This window comes from Mobula birostris, chromosome 27 (assembly GCF_030028105.1).
Source record: "Mobula birostris isolate sMobBir1 chromosome 27, sMobBir1.hap1, whole genome shotgun sequence".
In the NCBI taxonomy this organism is placed as follows: domain Eukaryota; kingdom Metazoa; phylum Chordata; class Chondrichthyes; order Myliobatiformes; family Myliobatidae; genus Mobula; species Mobula birostris.
The window spans coordinates 11234832-11248837 of NC_092396.1; the positions used below are offsets into that span (position 1 = coordinate 11234832).

Sequence of the window (14006 nt, forward strand, 5' to 3'; positions counted from 1 at the left end):
TACCAAACCACACAGAAAACAGATAATTAATCCAAGAACTAATCTGACCAAACATCATTTTCAAGTGGAGTCTTAATCAAGTAGAGTGCTTGCGAAGAAGTGGGTTTGAACAAGATGGACCACTTCTCACTAACCAGATTTTCTTTTCCCTCATTTAAAAAAGCCATGCGGACATATATTGTTTCAGAGTACAGTCGATTGTAACTGAGAAAATCTAGAAATCAAACTCCGGATGAACTTCAATGTGCTAATGCATGAGAGATAAATATTGGCCAAAATGGACAGCAGAATCACAAACAGGTGAAACTCTATAGATGCTGGAAATCCAAAGCAACACACACAAACCACTGGGGGAACTCAGCAGGCCAGGCAGTGTCTATAGAAAAGAGTAAACAGTTGATGTTTCAGGCCAACACCCTTCATCAAGACTGGAAAGTAAGTATCCCGATGAGGGATCTCAACCCTCATCAGGACTGTTTTCTTTCTCTTTTTATTTTCCCTCAATAATCACTCTTGCTCTTTGGATTTGTTCTACCTGCATCTCGATCAAGATGGTTGGAAAATCAACAAAAAGTTGTGGATATGGCCCAGACCATCATGGATAAAGCCCTCCCAACAATTGAGTGCATTTGCATGAAACGCTGATGCAGGAAAGCAGCATCCATCATCAGGGACCCCCACTACCCAGGCCACGCTCCCTTCTCACTCCTGCCATCAGGAAGAAGGTAGAGGACTCTCAGGACTCACACCACCGGGTTCAGAAACAGTTATTACCCCTCAACCATCAGGAACCAAAGGGGATAACTTCATTTAACCTCACTTGCCCAATCATTGACATATTCCCACACCAATGGACTCACTTTCAAGGACTCACTTTCTTGATATATATATATACACACATATACACATACATACACATATTAATTAATTAATTAATTAATTATTCCATGTATTTGCATAGTTTGTTGTCTTTTGCACTCTGGTTGAATGCCTAAGTTGGGCAGTCTTTCATTGATTCTGTTATGGTTACTTCTCTATAGATTTATTGAGTATTCCCGCAGGAAGACAAATCTCAGGGTTGTATATGGTGACGTCTACGTACTTTAATAATAAATTGACTTTGAACTTTGTACAACTCCCACTGTTTCTCCTCCCATGGATGCCATACAACCTGCTGACCGTTTCCAATACATTTTTATGTTTTGATAATTATTTCAGATAAAGACAAAATATTTCCCCCAGTTCAGGGTCCTTAAAGAAGTGCTGACGATATTAGAAGTATATTCGGAGGGACCTGGGTGCCCTTGTGCATGAATCTAGAGGATCGAAGAGCAGGAGAGCTGCTGCGTTCCGAATGTGCGTGCTCCAAGAGCATTGGGTACAGGTACAATCTCACTACCTGGAACATACTGCACTTCCAACAAATGGAGCACAGCAAATGTTCGCCAGATTGATTCATGGATGGCGGGTGGGTCATTCAAGGAGGGATTAAGTGCTCTAGGCTATTGAGTTTACAAGAATGGGAGGTGATCTCATTTGAGTCATGGAGCCACAGAGTACAGCAGCACAGAAACCAGGTCCTTCGGCCCATCTAGTGCCAAAGTTATTATGCCTACTATCATTGACCTGCACCTGGACCATACCCGTCCCATTCCTGTATTTATCCAAACTTTCCTTAAATGTTGAAATCAAACCTGCATCTATCACTTCCTCTGGCAGCTCGTTCCACACTCTCACCATCCTCTGATTGAAGAATTTCCCCCCTCATGTTTCCCTTAAACATTTCTTCAATAAGAGGAGAAGTGCTAGAAGTGCAAGAAAAGATGGTGCCATAGGTTTTTGTAGAACCAGGTGGCTACGTCCAGTTCGTCCGTGGCTGGGGTCCTGTCAGAGACCGTGATCTACAGCTACAGCTCAAACTACAGTTCTCCGTGAGCGGTGGGTTTTCGCACTGGCCATGTGGCCTGGCATTTCGATATCTCCAGGTGCGGCCTGGAAGGTGTGTGCCTTCAGGGTGTGGCCCCGTAGACGAGCCGGTTCCTCATCAATGCCCGCTACTGAAGTGTCGTGGGAGACTGAAATATTGAGACAGCAGGCGGTGTGCGCTACTGTCAGACGAAGGCATCTGTAGTCGGGTGATTTTCTTTCTTTCTTGCTCTCTCTCTCTTTTGTGTGAATGAGAGCCTGTTGGTCCTTGAGTCGGAGGGCTCAGAGAGCTGGTCTCCCGCTCTCGTCGTTGCAGGAGTGATCTCTCTCTCCCTCGATGGTGACAGAGAGTCTGTCTGAGATACCGACAAATGGACAAATGCTAAAACCACTCAGCATCTGTGCAGAGTAAATCAGAAATAGTACTTCAATTTGATGATCATTCATGAAAAATGTTCTGATGAAAGGAGATTGGCCTAGAATCAGAATCAGAATCAGGTTTATAATCACTGACATATGTTGGGAAATGTTATCTTTTGCAGAGCATTGCAGGGCAATACATTAAAAATACCACAAATTACAGTAAGAGTGTATAAAATATTACTTTAAATAGATAAAGTATTACTCTGTCCTCTTTCCACAGATGCTGACTGACCTACTGAGTGTTTCTAGCATTGCTTGTGTTTAGTTCTTCCTTAGTGCTTGGCCAATCCGGGAGCTTGAAGTTGACTACGGACGAGCAGCTGGTGACCAGTATTAATCTCAATATCGCAGCTGAGGAACTTAAGTTTGGGTAATTAAAGAAATATTTAACTTGCATACAACTGAGATCCTGAGATTACTGAACTAATGTAAGAATACACACTGCATTCTTAGAATGAGCTAAGAATTGGGCTTTAAATTCTAATTCTTAGAATTGGGCTAAGAATTGCATGAGCTGATGTAGCAGTCCTGTCAAAGGGTCTTGGCCCAGACGTGTCGACTATTCATTTTCCTCCGTAGATGCTGAGTTCCTACAGCGTTCTCTGTGTGTTGATGCATGAGCGCATTGGTTGTCTCTTGTCCAGGAAGAAAATGCACCAGCTTTACTAGACAGGCCCATGCATGGCTCCAGACTCACAATTAGTTGTGCAGTAACTGATTTCCAAATTGACAAACAAATCCCACAGGGATAGGAATAAATTCTGCCTCAGATAACAACACCCACATCTTGCGAGTTAATAAAATGAATCTATCAACGTATAATGCAGTATTCATATCACATTACTCTCCGTGCTTGCTCCAATACAATGGTGACTATACTTCATTAGCGGTAAACTTTGAGATATGAAAGGTGAAGCAAGCTAAAAAAAAAATCTTTCTACATCCACAAATGGGAAAAACAGCCAAAGTTCCCAGGGTGATTATTAAAAAGAATGAATTATTTTGTTACATTGAGATAGTCTTCAGCACAAGTGTGATGCTCATTAAACAGTGAGGGTTTTTGCTAATTAGACAGGTTAGTCAGTGCTCTCGGATCAGTAAATAACAGCAATCAGAGAGCAGGTAATTGTGAACTCACACAATGGGGCACTATGCTTCCTTCAACACCTAATAAGTTTAATCAGCGCTGAAGGGTTTGACACGAGCGTTCAGCTGTAAAATGCATTTGTGATTGCTGTTTTTATAATTAGTTTAATTGCAACATAACAACATATCTTGTTAAGTCTGCTCACAAAGGAACCAAGAAATCGGAGTAGGGTAGGCAACACGGCCCCTTCAATCCACTCCACCGGTGTTTCATAGATCCTTCAGATAGACGAAGGGGCTGTTTTGCCCATCGGTGTCCATGCTGGCTCTCAGAGTAATTCCATCATTCCCATTGCCTTTACTTCCCACAACCCACTGTCTCTTTTGTGCCTCTTAACATCCACTCATCCTCCCATCAGCCACTTGTACTGGGATCAAGGATCGCCACCAACCAGAAAAGTTCTCCTTTATCCCACTCTTTGCCTTCTGCCAGCCATCCAGTCTGTTCATGTTAGTACCTCTTCTGTAATACAATGGTCTTGTATCTTGTTTAGCAGCTTGATGCGTGGCATCTTGACAAAAGCCTTCTGAAAATTCAAGTAAACAACATCCTTTGCTCATCCTGACTATTACTTCCTCAAAGAATTTCAACAAACTTCCTTAAGGAAACCATGCTTTCAAAGAGCTAGGACCAGCATAATGGCTGAAATAACTCCCAGACTGTAGTCTTTCAACCAATCAGCATGAACATTCATTTCTCAAACTTCAAGCAAAATTGTCCCCTCCCCTCAGTTTTTCTATTCTCCAAACTGGCTTCCCTCTTATCCCTTCTCTTCTCCTCAACTGTCTTTCGACTTCCTCTGGTTCCCCTCCTCCTGCCCTTTCTCCCATGGTCCACTGCCCTCTCCCATCATATTGATCCCTCTCCAGCCCTTTACATTTCCACCTATCACCTCCCTGCTTCTCGCTCCCCCCTCCCCCACTCACTTATCTTTCCCAACTTTACTAGGATCAAGGATCAAGATTTAACGGCTAACTTTCTTCGATGTATACTTTTCAGTGTATTAGGTATTTGCTGTGCTGTGTTGGTCAGGGCACGACATGCAACAAAAAACAACCTCAACAATTATAAATAATTATACAAAGTTAGAGGCTAAAATATGGATGTGGGCTAAAATGTGTATAAATACATAAATAGCAGCATGCACTTATAAGGCAAACAGCATTATAAAAAAAGTGGTTTGAATGTTTACAGTGCAGGGAAAGGGTGCCTTACACCTCCTTTGGTAGAGATGTATCTCCACCCTGCCACCCAGTGCAGTCATGGTGATAATAAAGAGAGGAGGCTGGGAGGGGCTAGGCAGAATGGTTGATCAGATTAACTGCATATAACCATATAACCATATAACAATTACAGCATGGAAACAGGACATCTCGGCCCTTCTAGTCCATGCCGAACTCTTACTCTCACCTAGTCCCACCGACCTGCACTCAGCCCATAACCCTCCATTCCTTTCCTGTCCATATAGCTGTCCAATTTAACTTTAAACAACAACATCGAACCTGCCTCAACCACGTCTGCTGGAAGCTCGTTCCACACAGCTACCACTCTCTGAGTAAAGAAGTTCCCCCTCATGTTACCCCTAAACTTTTGCCCTTTAACTCTCAACTCATGTTCTCTTGTTTGAATCTCCCCCACTCTCAATGGAAAAAGCCTATCCATGTCAACTCTATCTATCCCCCTCATAATTTTAAATACCTCTATCAAGTCCCCCCTCAACCTTCTACATTGCAAAGAATAAAGACCCAACTTGTTCAACCATGGGGGAAGAAACTTTCAAGATTTTTCTTTAGCGCGTCGCACCAGACAGTCAGCCATTCTTGTCTGGCGTGTGGTGTCAGGATTGGTCTCCTTTCAGATTAACCGGGTCACGATATGAACGTTCTTGACTCGACCCTTTTTTTTAACGAGACTGAGTGGCTAGCTCGACGCTCAACCCGGCACGGATGGAAAGCGTGCTCGGGAGGTGGCCTGACTTGGATTCGAACTCGGGAGCCTTCGCTCCGGAGTCCGGCGCTGATGCCATTGACTTCGTGACTTTTAAGATGGGAAAGAGGTAATTAACCCAACGACAAGCATGTCTTTGGGATGTGGGAGGAAATTGGAGTACCCAAGAGAAACCAACACCATTACAGGGTGTTCTTTGGTTTGGTTTACCGTTGTTGCCCCATATACAGTGAAAAGCTTAAGTTTGCATAACATCCAATCAGATCATGTCATGCATAAGTACATTGAGGAAGAAAACAGTAAAACGGAATGCAGAGAATGGTGTTACAGCCACAGAGTAATTGCACTGCAGGTAAACAAGTTCACGGAACATGATGAGGGTGACTGGGAGGTTGAGGGTTAATGTTTAGTGCATGAGAGTCTGATAACAATGGGTGAATGTACAGATCCACACAGATAGCATGGAATTGGATCTAGGTCAGTGAAGGTGTGGGACACTGGCACTAAGCCGTGTCTCTCGTGGTCTGTTCACTTTCCCAAATCATCTGCCTCTGCCCTGGTTCTTCAGTGGATATGAATGGAATGACAGGAAGAACATCAGATACTGCTGGGAGATCAGTAACTCCTGGAAGACCGACTTTTCGCCTTCCTGAAACTTGTTGGGTCTCCCAGCACAGCAAGAAGTTCATAAGGGAATGCCATCAACTGGCACATCGTGGGCGGCAGCAGTACGTGCTGAGGGATGCACTGAAGCTCGGTGGGGAAACACCACAGTCTAGTGTTCTACAACCACCGGACAGGGTGGAGCTGGGTCAGGTCGGGCAGGACCACAACCTTGTGCTCTTCTGCGACTGAACACTGAGTGACTGGAATCGGGTGCTGAAGCCCCTCAAACAAGGGGTGTTCTGCCTTTCGGGCTACTGGTTTGCTGTTACATTCAGCTTTTATTTTGAAATGAACAGTTTCCGATCTCAATTAGGCCACTTCCTATGCAGTCAGGAAGTAGGAAGTAGGAAGGCACATTGGCTGGCAGAAGGCCAGAGGTTTATGTGAGGAGTGAAAGAAGTTTCTATCTAAAACCGTCCTGCTGTTTCCGCAGCAGAAGCATTGCCTTTTCACTTCTTGTTCACTATATCATGCCATTGAGTCTGCAATAAAACCAAGAAGCTAGGAGACTATACCCTGACTCTTTTGTCATTTTTGAACGGAGTTTGGCTGACTGTCTCGTTGATGTTACAACACGCCATCGAGGGCAGTAGAAGGATGTTTCACCCCAGAGGGCCACACAATGGCATTAAGTATAGAAGTGTGTTCATACTATCAAATGATACGGAGAGGTGTAAAGAGTAATACCTGTGTGCAGTGACACGCTCTGCCAATATTGTGAGGACTCAAATGAGATGCACAGGACGGAAACACTTCGCTTCTCTCAGTGAGTCCTATTATTTAATAAATTGCTTCGTTGTTTTCGCTCACCACCTATTGCACAGCCTAGAGACATACACTCAGTGGCCACTTTATTAGGTACACCTGTACACCTGCTCATTAATGCAAAATCTAATCAGCCAATCACGTGGCAGCAACTCAATGCATAAAAGGATGCAGACATGGTCACGAGGTTCACTGGTTGTTCAGACCCAGCATCAGAATGGGGAAGAAAAGTGTTCTAAGTGACTTTGACAGTGGGGTGATTATTGGTGTCAGGCGGGATGGTTTGAGTATCTTAGAAACTGCTGATCACCCGCGATATTCATGCAGGTGATCAGTAGTTTCTAAGATACTCAAACCAATGGTGTCTAGCGTTTGATACTCAAACCAATGGTGTCTAGCGTTTACAGAGAAAACTATATATTTACAGAGAAAAACGGTGCGTAAAACAGAAATCATCCAGTGAGCAGCAGTTCTGTAGGTGAAAATGCCTCGTTAATGAGAAACGTCAGAGGAGAATGGCCAGACAGGTTCAGGCTGACGGGAAGGCGGCAGTAACTCAAATAACCACACGTTACAACCCTGGTCTGCAGAAGAGCGACTCTGAATGCACAACAATTTGAACCCTGAAGCAGACGGGCTACAGCAGCAGCAGAAAGCTATGAACGTACACTCGGAATGTACACTTCAATAGCTACAGGAGGTACCTAATAAAGTGGCCACTGAGTGTGTATTAATATCCTAACACCACTCTATAAGGTTTGAAGACAAACCTAATAATAATCTACCCTTGTAATGCATCTAGATTGTGTTTGTTGTGTACTTACTCGTGGGGATCACTGAGAGAGTTTGAGGTAAAAATCTTCACAGTGGAGACTCAAGTACCCACAGTCAGCGGGGAACAAAGATTTAACACACTACTGTGGTGTTACTTTATCCGCTGTCAGAAAGGATTTAAAATAAGTCGATTAACACCAGTATTAAAGCAGCTTTGATCTGAAAATACCAAATATCTGACCTTGAGTTATCAAACACTGCCTGGAAGGCTGCTGCAAGGGGATTTAGGTGTCATTTTCATTGTGTGTGAACACATCATGGAAAATGAAATTAGAGGGCTGTGGGAAAGAACACATGGGATAGAAATAAATAGATAGTTCTTTCATAAGACAAAGGGGCAGAATTAGGCTTTTCAGCCCATCAATTGTGCTCTGCCATTTGATTGTGGCTGCTTTATTTTCCCACTCAATCCCATTCCCCTGCCTTCTGCCTGTAACCTTTCACACCCTTACTAGTCAAGAACGTATCAACTTCCGCTATAAACTTGGCCACATCAACCAATTCATTGACATATAACACGCAAAGTAGCGTACCCAACACCGACCTCTGCGGAACACCACTAGTCACCGGCAGCCAACCAGAAAAGACCCCCTTTATTCCCATTCTATGCCTTCTGCCAGCCACCCAATCATCTGTCATTTTAACATTTTTCCTATAATACCATGGACCTATATTTTGTTTTGCAGCCTCACATGTGACCCTTGTCAACGGCCTTCTGAAAATTCAAGTACACAACATCCACCGATTCTACTTTATGTATTCTGTCTGCTATTTCCTCAAAGACTCGTCAGGCAGTATTTCCCTTTAGGAAACCCATTCTTCGAAAGAGCTAGGATCAGTGTAGTGGGCCAGATGTCTTTCTGCTCTGATTCTGGTTTTGGCTGGTATAACTCCCAGACTATAATCTTTCAACCTGACACCATGTACATTGATTAATCTAACTTCCAGTAATTCCTTCCCTCTTCCCCTTCTCTCTATTTTTATTCTTCTTTCTGGCTCCCCTTTTACCCCTTCTCCCCCTTCTCCTTACCTCACCTGCCCATCATCTCTCCCTAGTGCCTTTCCTTCTTCCTTTTCTCCCACAGTCCACTCTCCTCTCCTATCAGATTCCTTCTTCTTCAGCCCTTCATCTTTTCCACCTATCACCTCCCAGCCCCTACCCATCTATCTTTCTGCTCACCTATCACCTGCTAGCTTGTATTCTTCCTCCACCCAATTTTTTATCCTGGCTTTATCCCCCTTCCTTTCCAGTCCTGATCTATGTTGTGGCTCCTTTGGAAAGTTTCTCCAAGGTATTCCGAAGACGTTTTCTTCCACAGTTTAATGGGAGTTCTGTGAGATCCTCGCTCTCTGTTACCCCTTTATAACATCATCATGAATCTATCCTGCACCCTCTCTCGCTCCATGACATCCTTCATGGAGACCAGACTGCACAAAGTCCTCGAAGTAAGGTTTCACCAGCGTTCTGTACAGCTTTCCAGAGAAGACATGAGCTCTAGTTGCCATGTCAATTAATGAACCGTCCTCACCTCCAGCTTATTTGACGCTTCGTTCTTGACGTGCCGAAGGTTACTCCTCGTGTGGGCGTACACGTCCGCCAAGGGCTCTTCCGCCGGGGGATGTGGCGCTGGGTAGCAGGGCGGAGGTGGCGGTGGCTGAGATGTCGCCGGGGGAGACGGAGCCGGGAACATAGGAGGTGGCGGAAGAGCTTTGTTCCCAGATGCCTGGTTTTCCTGAGGGCTCACCTCTGGATTCAGCATGTCCATGTAAGTGTCCATGTCCGTATTCACCGATGGCCCTGGGAACAAGGAAGTTCAATCAGAATCCAAGGAAAACATTGGAAATCTTGGGAAGCAAAATCAGGCCAAAAAACTTCTGTTTGCAAGGAGAATCCACTGGTTGTATTAATGAATCTTAAGAAGGAGTGTTGCAAAAATTGCCGTGCAATAGAAGTAAAAATTGCAAGAAATACTCCGCAGGTCCAACTCTCTCTCTCTCTCCCTCCCCTTGTCTCTGTTGGTCTCTGTCTCTATCTTTCTCACTCTTGCCCTCCCCCATAGATATCCCAGGACATTCAGTCTGTTTCAGATTTATATCATTTGCAGTTTTTTTGTGCTTCATAATCGTTGTGCAGCTTGTAACATTACAGGTGATTCCTCAGAGGCGCAAGAGGTCCTGCAGGTGCTGGACACCTTCAGCGACGCGCACAAAATGTTGAAGGAACTCAGCACATCAAGCAGCACTTCTTATGGAGGGAAATAAGCAGTCCATCGGGACCTGATGAGAGGTCTCGGCCTGAAACACACACTGTTGGTCCATCTCCCTGGGTGCAGCCTCACCTGCTGATTTCCTCCAGCATTCAGTGTTTGCCATGTGGTTGAGAATGTTTTGGAGTGTGCTGAGATCAGAAAAGGTGCTATATAAATGCAAAGCCGCTCTTTTCTTTCCTTCCCAAATATAAATGTGGGAGTCATCTTACCTGCCCATCATCTCCCTCTGGAGACCCTCCTCCTTCCCTTTCTTCTACGGTCCACTGTCCTCTCCAATTAGATTCCTTCTTCTTCAGCCCTTTACCTTTTCCACCTATCACCTCCCAGCTTCTTGCTTCATCCTCCTCCCCCACCAACCCCCAACTCACCCACCTTCACCTGGTCTCACCTGTCACCTGCCAGGTTGTTCGTCTCCCCCTCTCCCTACCTTCTTATTCCGGATTCTGTCCCCTTCCTTTCCAGTACTGATGAAGGGTCTCAGCACCACCCCCCCAAAAAAAACAACTGTTTATTCCTCTCTGTAGATATTGCCTGACCCGCTCAGTTCCTCCACCATTTTGTGTGCGTGTTGCCGACAATCAATTAGACACAATTAATTATATGATTGAGCGGGCATCAGGATTTGTACATTTGTAAATCAACCTTGCTCACCAGAGGCCAACAGCTGGTCACAGAATGAGCAATCTCATAAAGGAGACCTTTCATCTCATATTCTTGATATTTGTTGATTTTTTTTTTGCTTCCTTTTGAACTTGCACAGTGTGTTGTCTGTTGCAGACTGGTTGTTTGTCCGTAATGTGTGGTATCTTTCAGTAATTCTGTAGTGTTTCTTTGTGTTTACTGTGAATGCCCGCAAGAAAATGAATCTCAGGGTTGTATATGGTGGTGTATATCTACACTGATAATAAATTTACTTTGAACTTTGAGACTGCAAGACGAGCAGACGAGCAGTGGGAATCATGCTGGGTGCAAAAATCACGTTCTCCCCCCTTCCCCACTAGCAGACCTCCAGTGAATCAAGGGCTGTGATGTCATCTTCTCTCATCAAACCGCCAATACTGATGTTAACCGAGGAACAGAATCCACCCCCACCCCCCATCACAGAGGAGCGATGAAGAAGAAATCCAGCGAAGAAAAGAGAAAACCCCTTTCGCAATTATGTCGCTCATTAAAGGAACATATTTTCTCTGTCATTTTTAAAAACTTGAAGCAGAACATAAGCATTTTCAGATTTGATGCCACCAATATTTGAAGCTGCATCTGTTTTTTTATGGATCATAGTACAGGCCCTTCGGCCCACAATATTCTGCCTACCTGTATAACCTACTAACCCTTCCCTCCTACACAACTCATTACCCTACATGTTTTTATATCTATGAGACTATCTGTGACATGAGAAATTCTGCCAATTCTGGAAATCTGGAGCAACACACACAAAATGCTGGAGGGACTCAGCAGGTCAGGAAGTATCGATGGAAGTGAATAAAGAGTCGATGTTTCAGACCGAGATCTTTCATTAGGACTGGAAAGGGAGGGGGAAAGTGACACAATAAAATGGTGGGGGGGGGGAGGGAAGGAGGATTAGCACTGGTGAGGCCAGGTGGGTGGGGAAGGTGAAAGGCCAGAGAGGAATGAATCTAATAGGGGAGGAAAGTGGACCATAGGAGAAAGGGAAGGAGAAGAGGGCTCAGGGGGGAGGTGAGAAGAGGCAGGAATCCAGAGTGGGGAACAGAGAAAGAGGGGATGGGGGGAGGGAATTTTTCCCCCTGGAATGAGAAATTGATATTCATACCATCAGGTTAGAGACTGCCCAAACAGAATACAAGACCATAAGACCATAAAACATAGCAGCAGAATTAGGCCATTTGGCCCATCAAATTTGCTCCACCATTTAATCACGGCTGGTCCATTCCCCCCCCCCCCCCGCCCCACTCCTCAGCCTTCTCTCTGTAACCTTCGATGCTGTGTCCAATCAAGAACCTATCAAGGCTTGCCTTAAATACACCCAATGACCTGGCCTCCACAGCTGCCTGTGATAACAAATTCCATAAATTCACCACCCTCGGGCTAAAGAAATACTCAACATCTCTTTTAAATGGACACCCCTTTATCCTGAGGCTGTGCCCACTTGCCCTAGACTCCCCCACCATGGGAAACATACTTTCCACATCTACTTTGTCTAGGCCTTTCAACATTTGAAAGGTTCAATGAGATCATCCCTCATCCTTTTAAATTCCAGCAATGACAGACCCAGAGCTATCAAACATTCCTTGTATAATAACTCTTTCATTCCCGAAATCTCCTTGTGAACCTCCTCTGGACCCTCTCCAGTGCCAGCACATCTTTTCTAAGATGAGGGGCAAAACTGTTCACAATACTTAAAGTGAGGCCTCACCAGTGCCTTATAAAGCCTCAGCATCACATCCCTGCTCTTGTATTCTAGACCTCTTGAAATGAATGCTAACATGGCATTTGCCTTCCTCATCACAGACTCAACCTTCGATTTTCAGAAGGCCTTTGACAAGGTGCCGCACATGAGGCTGCTTAGCAAGATAAGAGCCCGTGGAATTACAGGGAATTTACTAGCATAGGTGGAGTGTTAGCTGATTGGCAGAAAACAAAGAGTGGGAAGAAAGGGATCCTATTCTGGCCGGCTGCCAGTTACCAGTGGAGTTAAACAAGGGTCGGCGTTGGGTGGGACCACTGCTTTTTACGATGTATGTCAATGATTTAGACTACGGTATTAATGGATTTGTGGCTAAAGTTGCCAATGATACAAAGATAGGTGGAGGAGCAGGTAGTGTTGAGGAAACAAAGAGCCTGCAGAGAAACTTAGATAGTTTAGGGGAATGGGCAAAGAAGTGGCAAATGAAATACAATGTTGGAAAGTGTATGGTCATGCACATTGGTGGAAGAAATAAATGGGCAGACTATTATTTAGATGGGGAGAGAATTCAAAATGCAGAGATGCAAAGGGTATTGGGAGTCCTTATGCAGGATACCCTAAAGGTTAACCTGCAGGGTGAGTCAGTGGTGAAGAAGGCAAATGCAATGTTGGCATTCATTTCTAGAGGAATAGAATATAAGAGCAGGGATGTGATATTGAGGCTCTATAAGGCACTTGTGAGACCACACTTTAGAAAGGATATACTGACATTGGAGAGGGTTTAGAAAAGATTCACGAGAATGATTCCAGGAATGAAAGGGTTACTGTATGAGGAATGTCTGGCAGCTCTTGGGCTGTATTCCCTGGAGCTCAGGAGAATGAGGGAGGATCTCATAGAAACAGTCCTTATACTAAAAGGCCTGAACAAATTAGATATGGCAAAGTTATTTCCCATGGTAGTGGATTCTAGGACAAGAGGACATGACTTCAGGATTGAAGGACATCCATTTAGAACAGAGATGCAGAGAAATTACTTTGCTCAGAGGGTGGTAAATCTGTGGAATTAGTTGCCACGAGCAGCTGTGGAGGCCAAGTTATTGGGTGTATTTAAGGCAGAGATAAATAGGTTCTTGATTAGCTGGGGCACCAAAGAGTATGGGGAGAAGGCAGAGGAGTGGGGATGACTGGATTAATTGGATCAGCCCATGACTGAATGGTGGAGCAGACACGATGGGCTGAATGGCCCGCTTCTACTCCTATATCTTATAGTTTTATGGTCTAAGTTAACCTTCTGGTTGTCCTACACAAGAACTCCCACGTCCCTTTGCATCTCAGATTTTTGGATTTTCTCCTCGTTTAGAAAATAGTCTGCACATTTATTTCTACTACCAGTGTGCTTGACAATGTGTTTTCCAAAATTGTATTTCATTTGCTACCTTCTTGATCATTCTTCTAATTTATCCAAGTCCTTCTGCAGCCTACCTGTTTTCTCAACACTTCCTGCCCCTCCACCAATCTTTGCATTGTCTGCAAACTTAGCAACAAAGCCATCTATTCCATCATCTAAACCATTGATATACAGCATAAAATAAGTGGTCCCAACACCAACCCCTGAGGAACACCACTAGTCACCGCAGTCAAT

At 44.5% G+C, this 14006-nt stretch overlaps 1 protein-coding gene across 1 annotated transcript in view; it reads right to left on the reverse strand.

Moving 5' to 3' along the window:
- Nucleotides 1-14006, reverse strand: part of espn (espin) — a 190944-nt gene that overhangs the window by 103804 nt on the left and 73134 nt on the right. The window contains exon 7 of the mRNA XM_072244761.1: nt 9238-9506. Within this exon, the coding sequence (XP_072100862.1) occupies nt 9238-9506 (269 nt within the window). The remainder of the gene's footprint in view (nt 1-9237; nt 9507-14006) is intronic.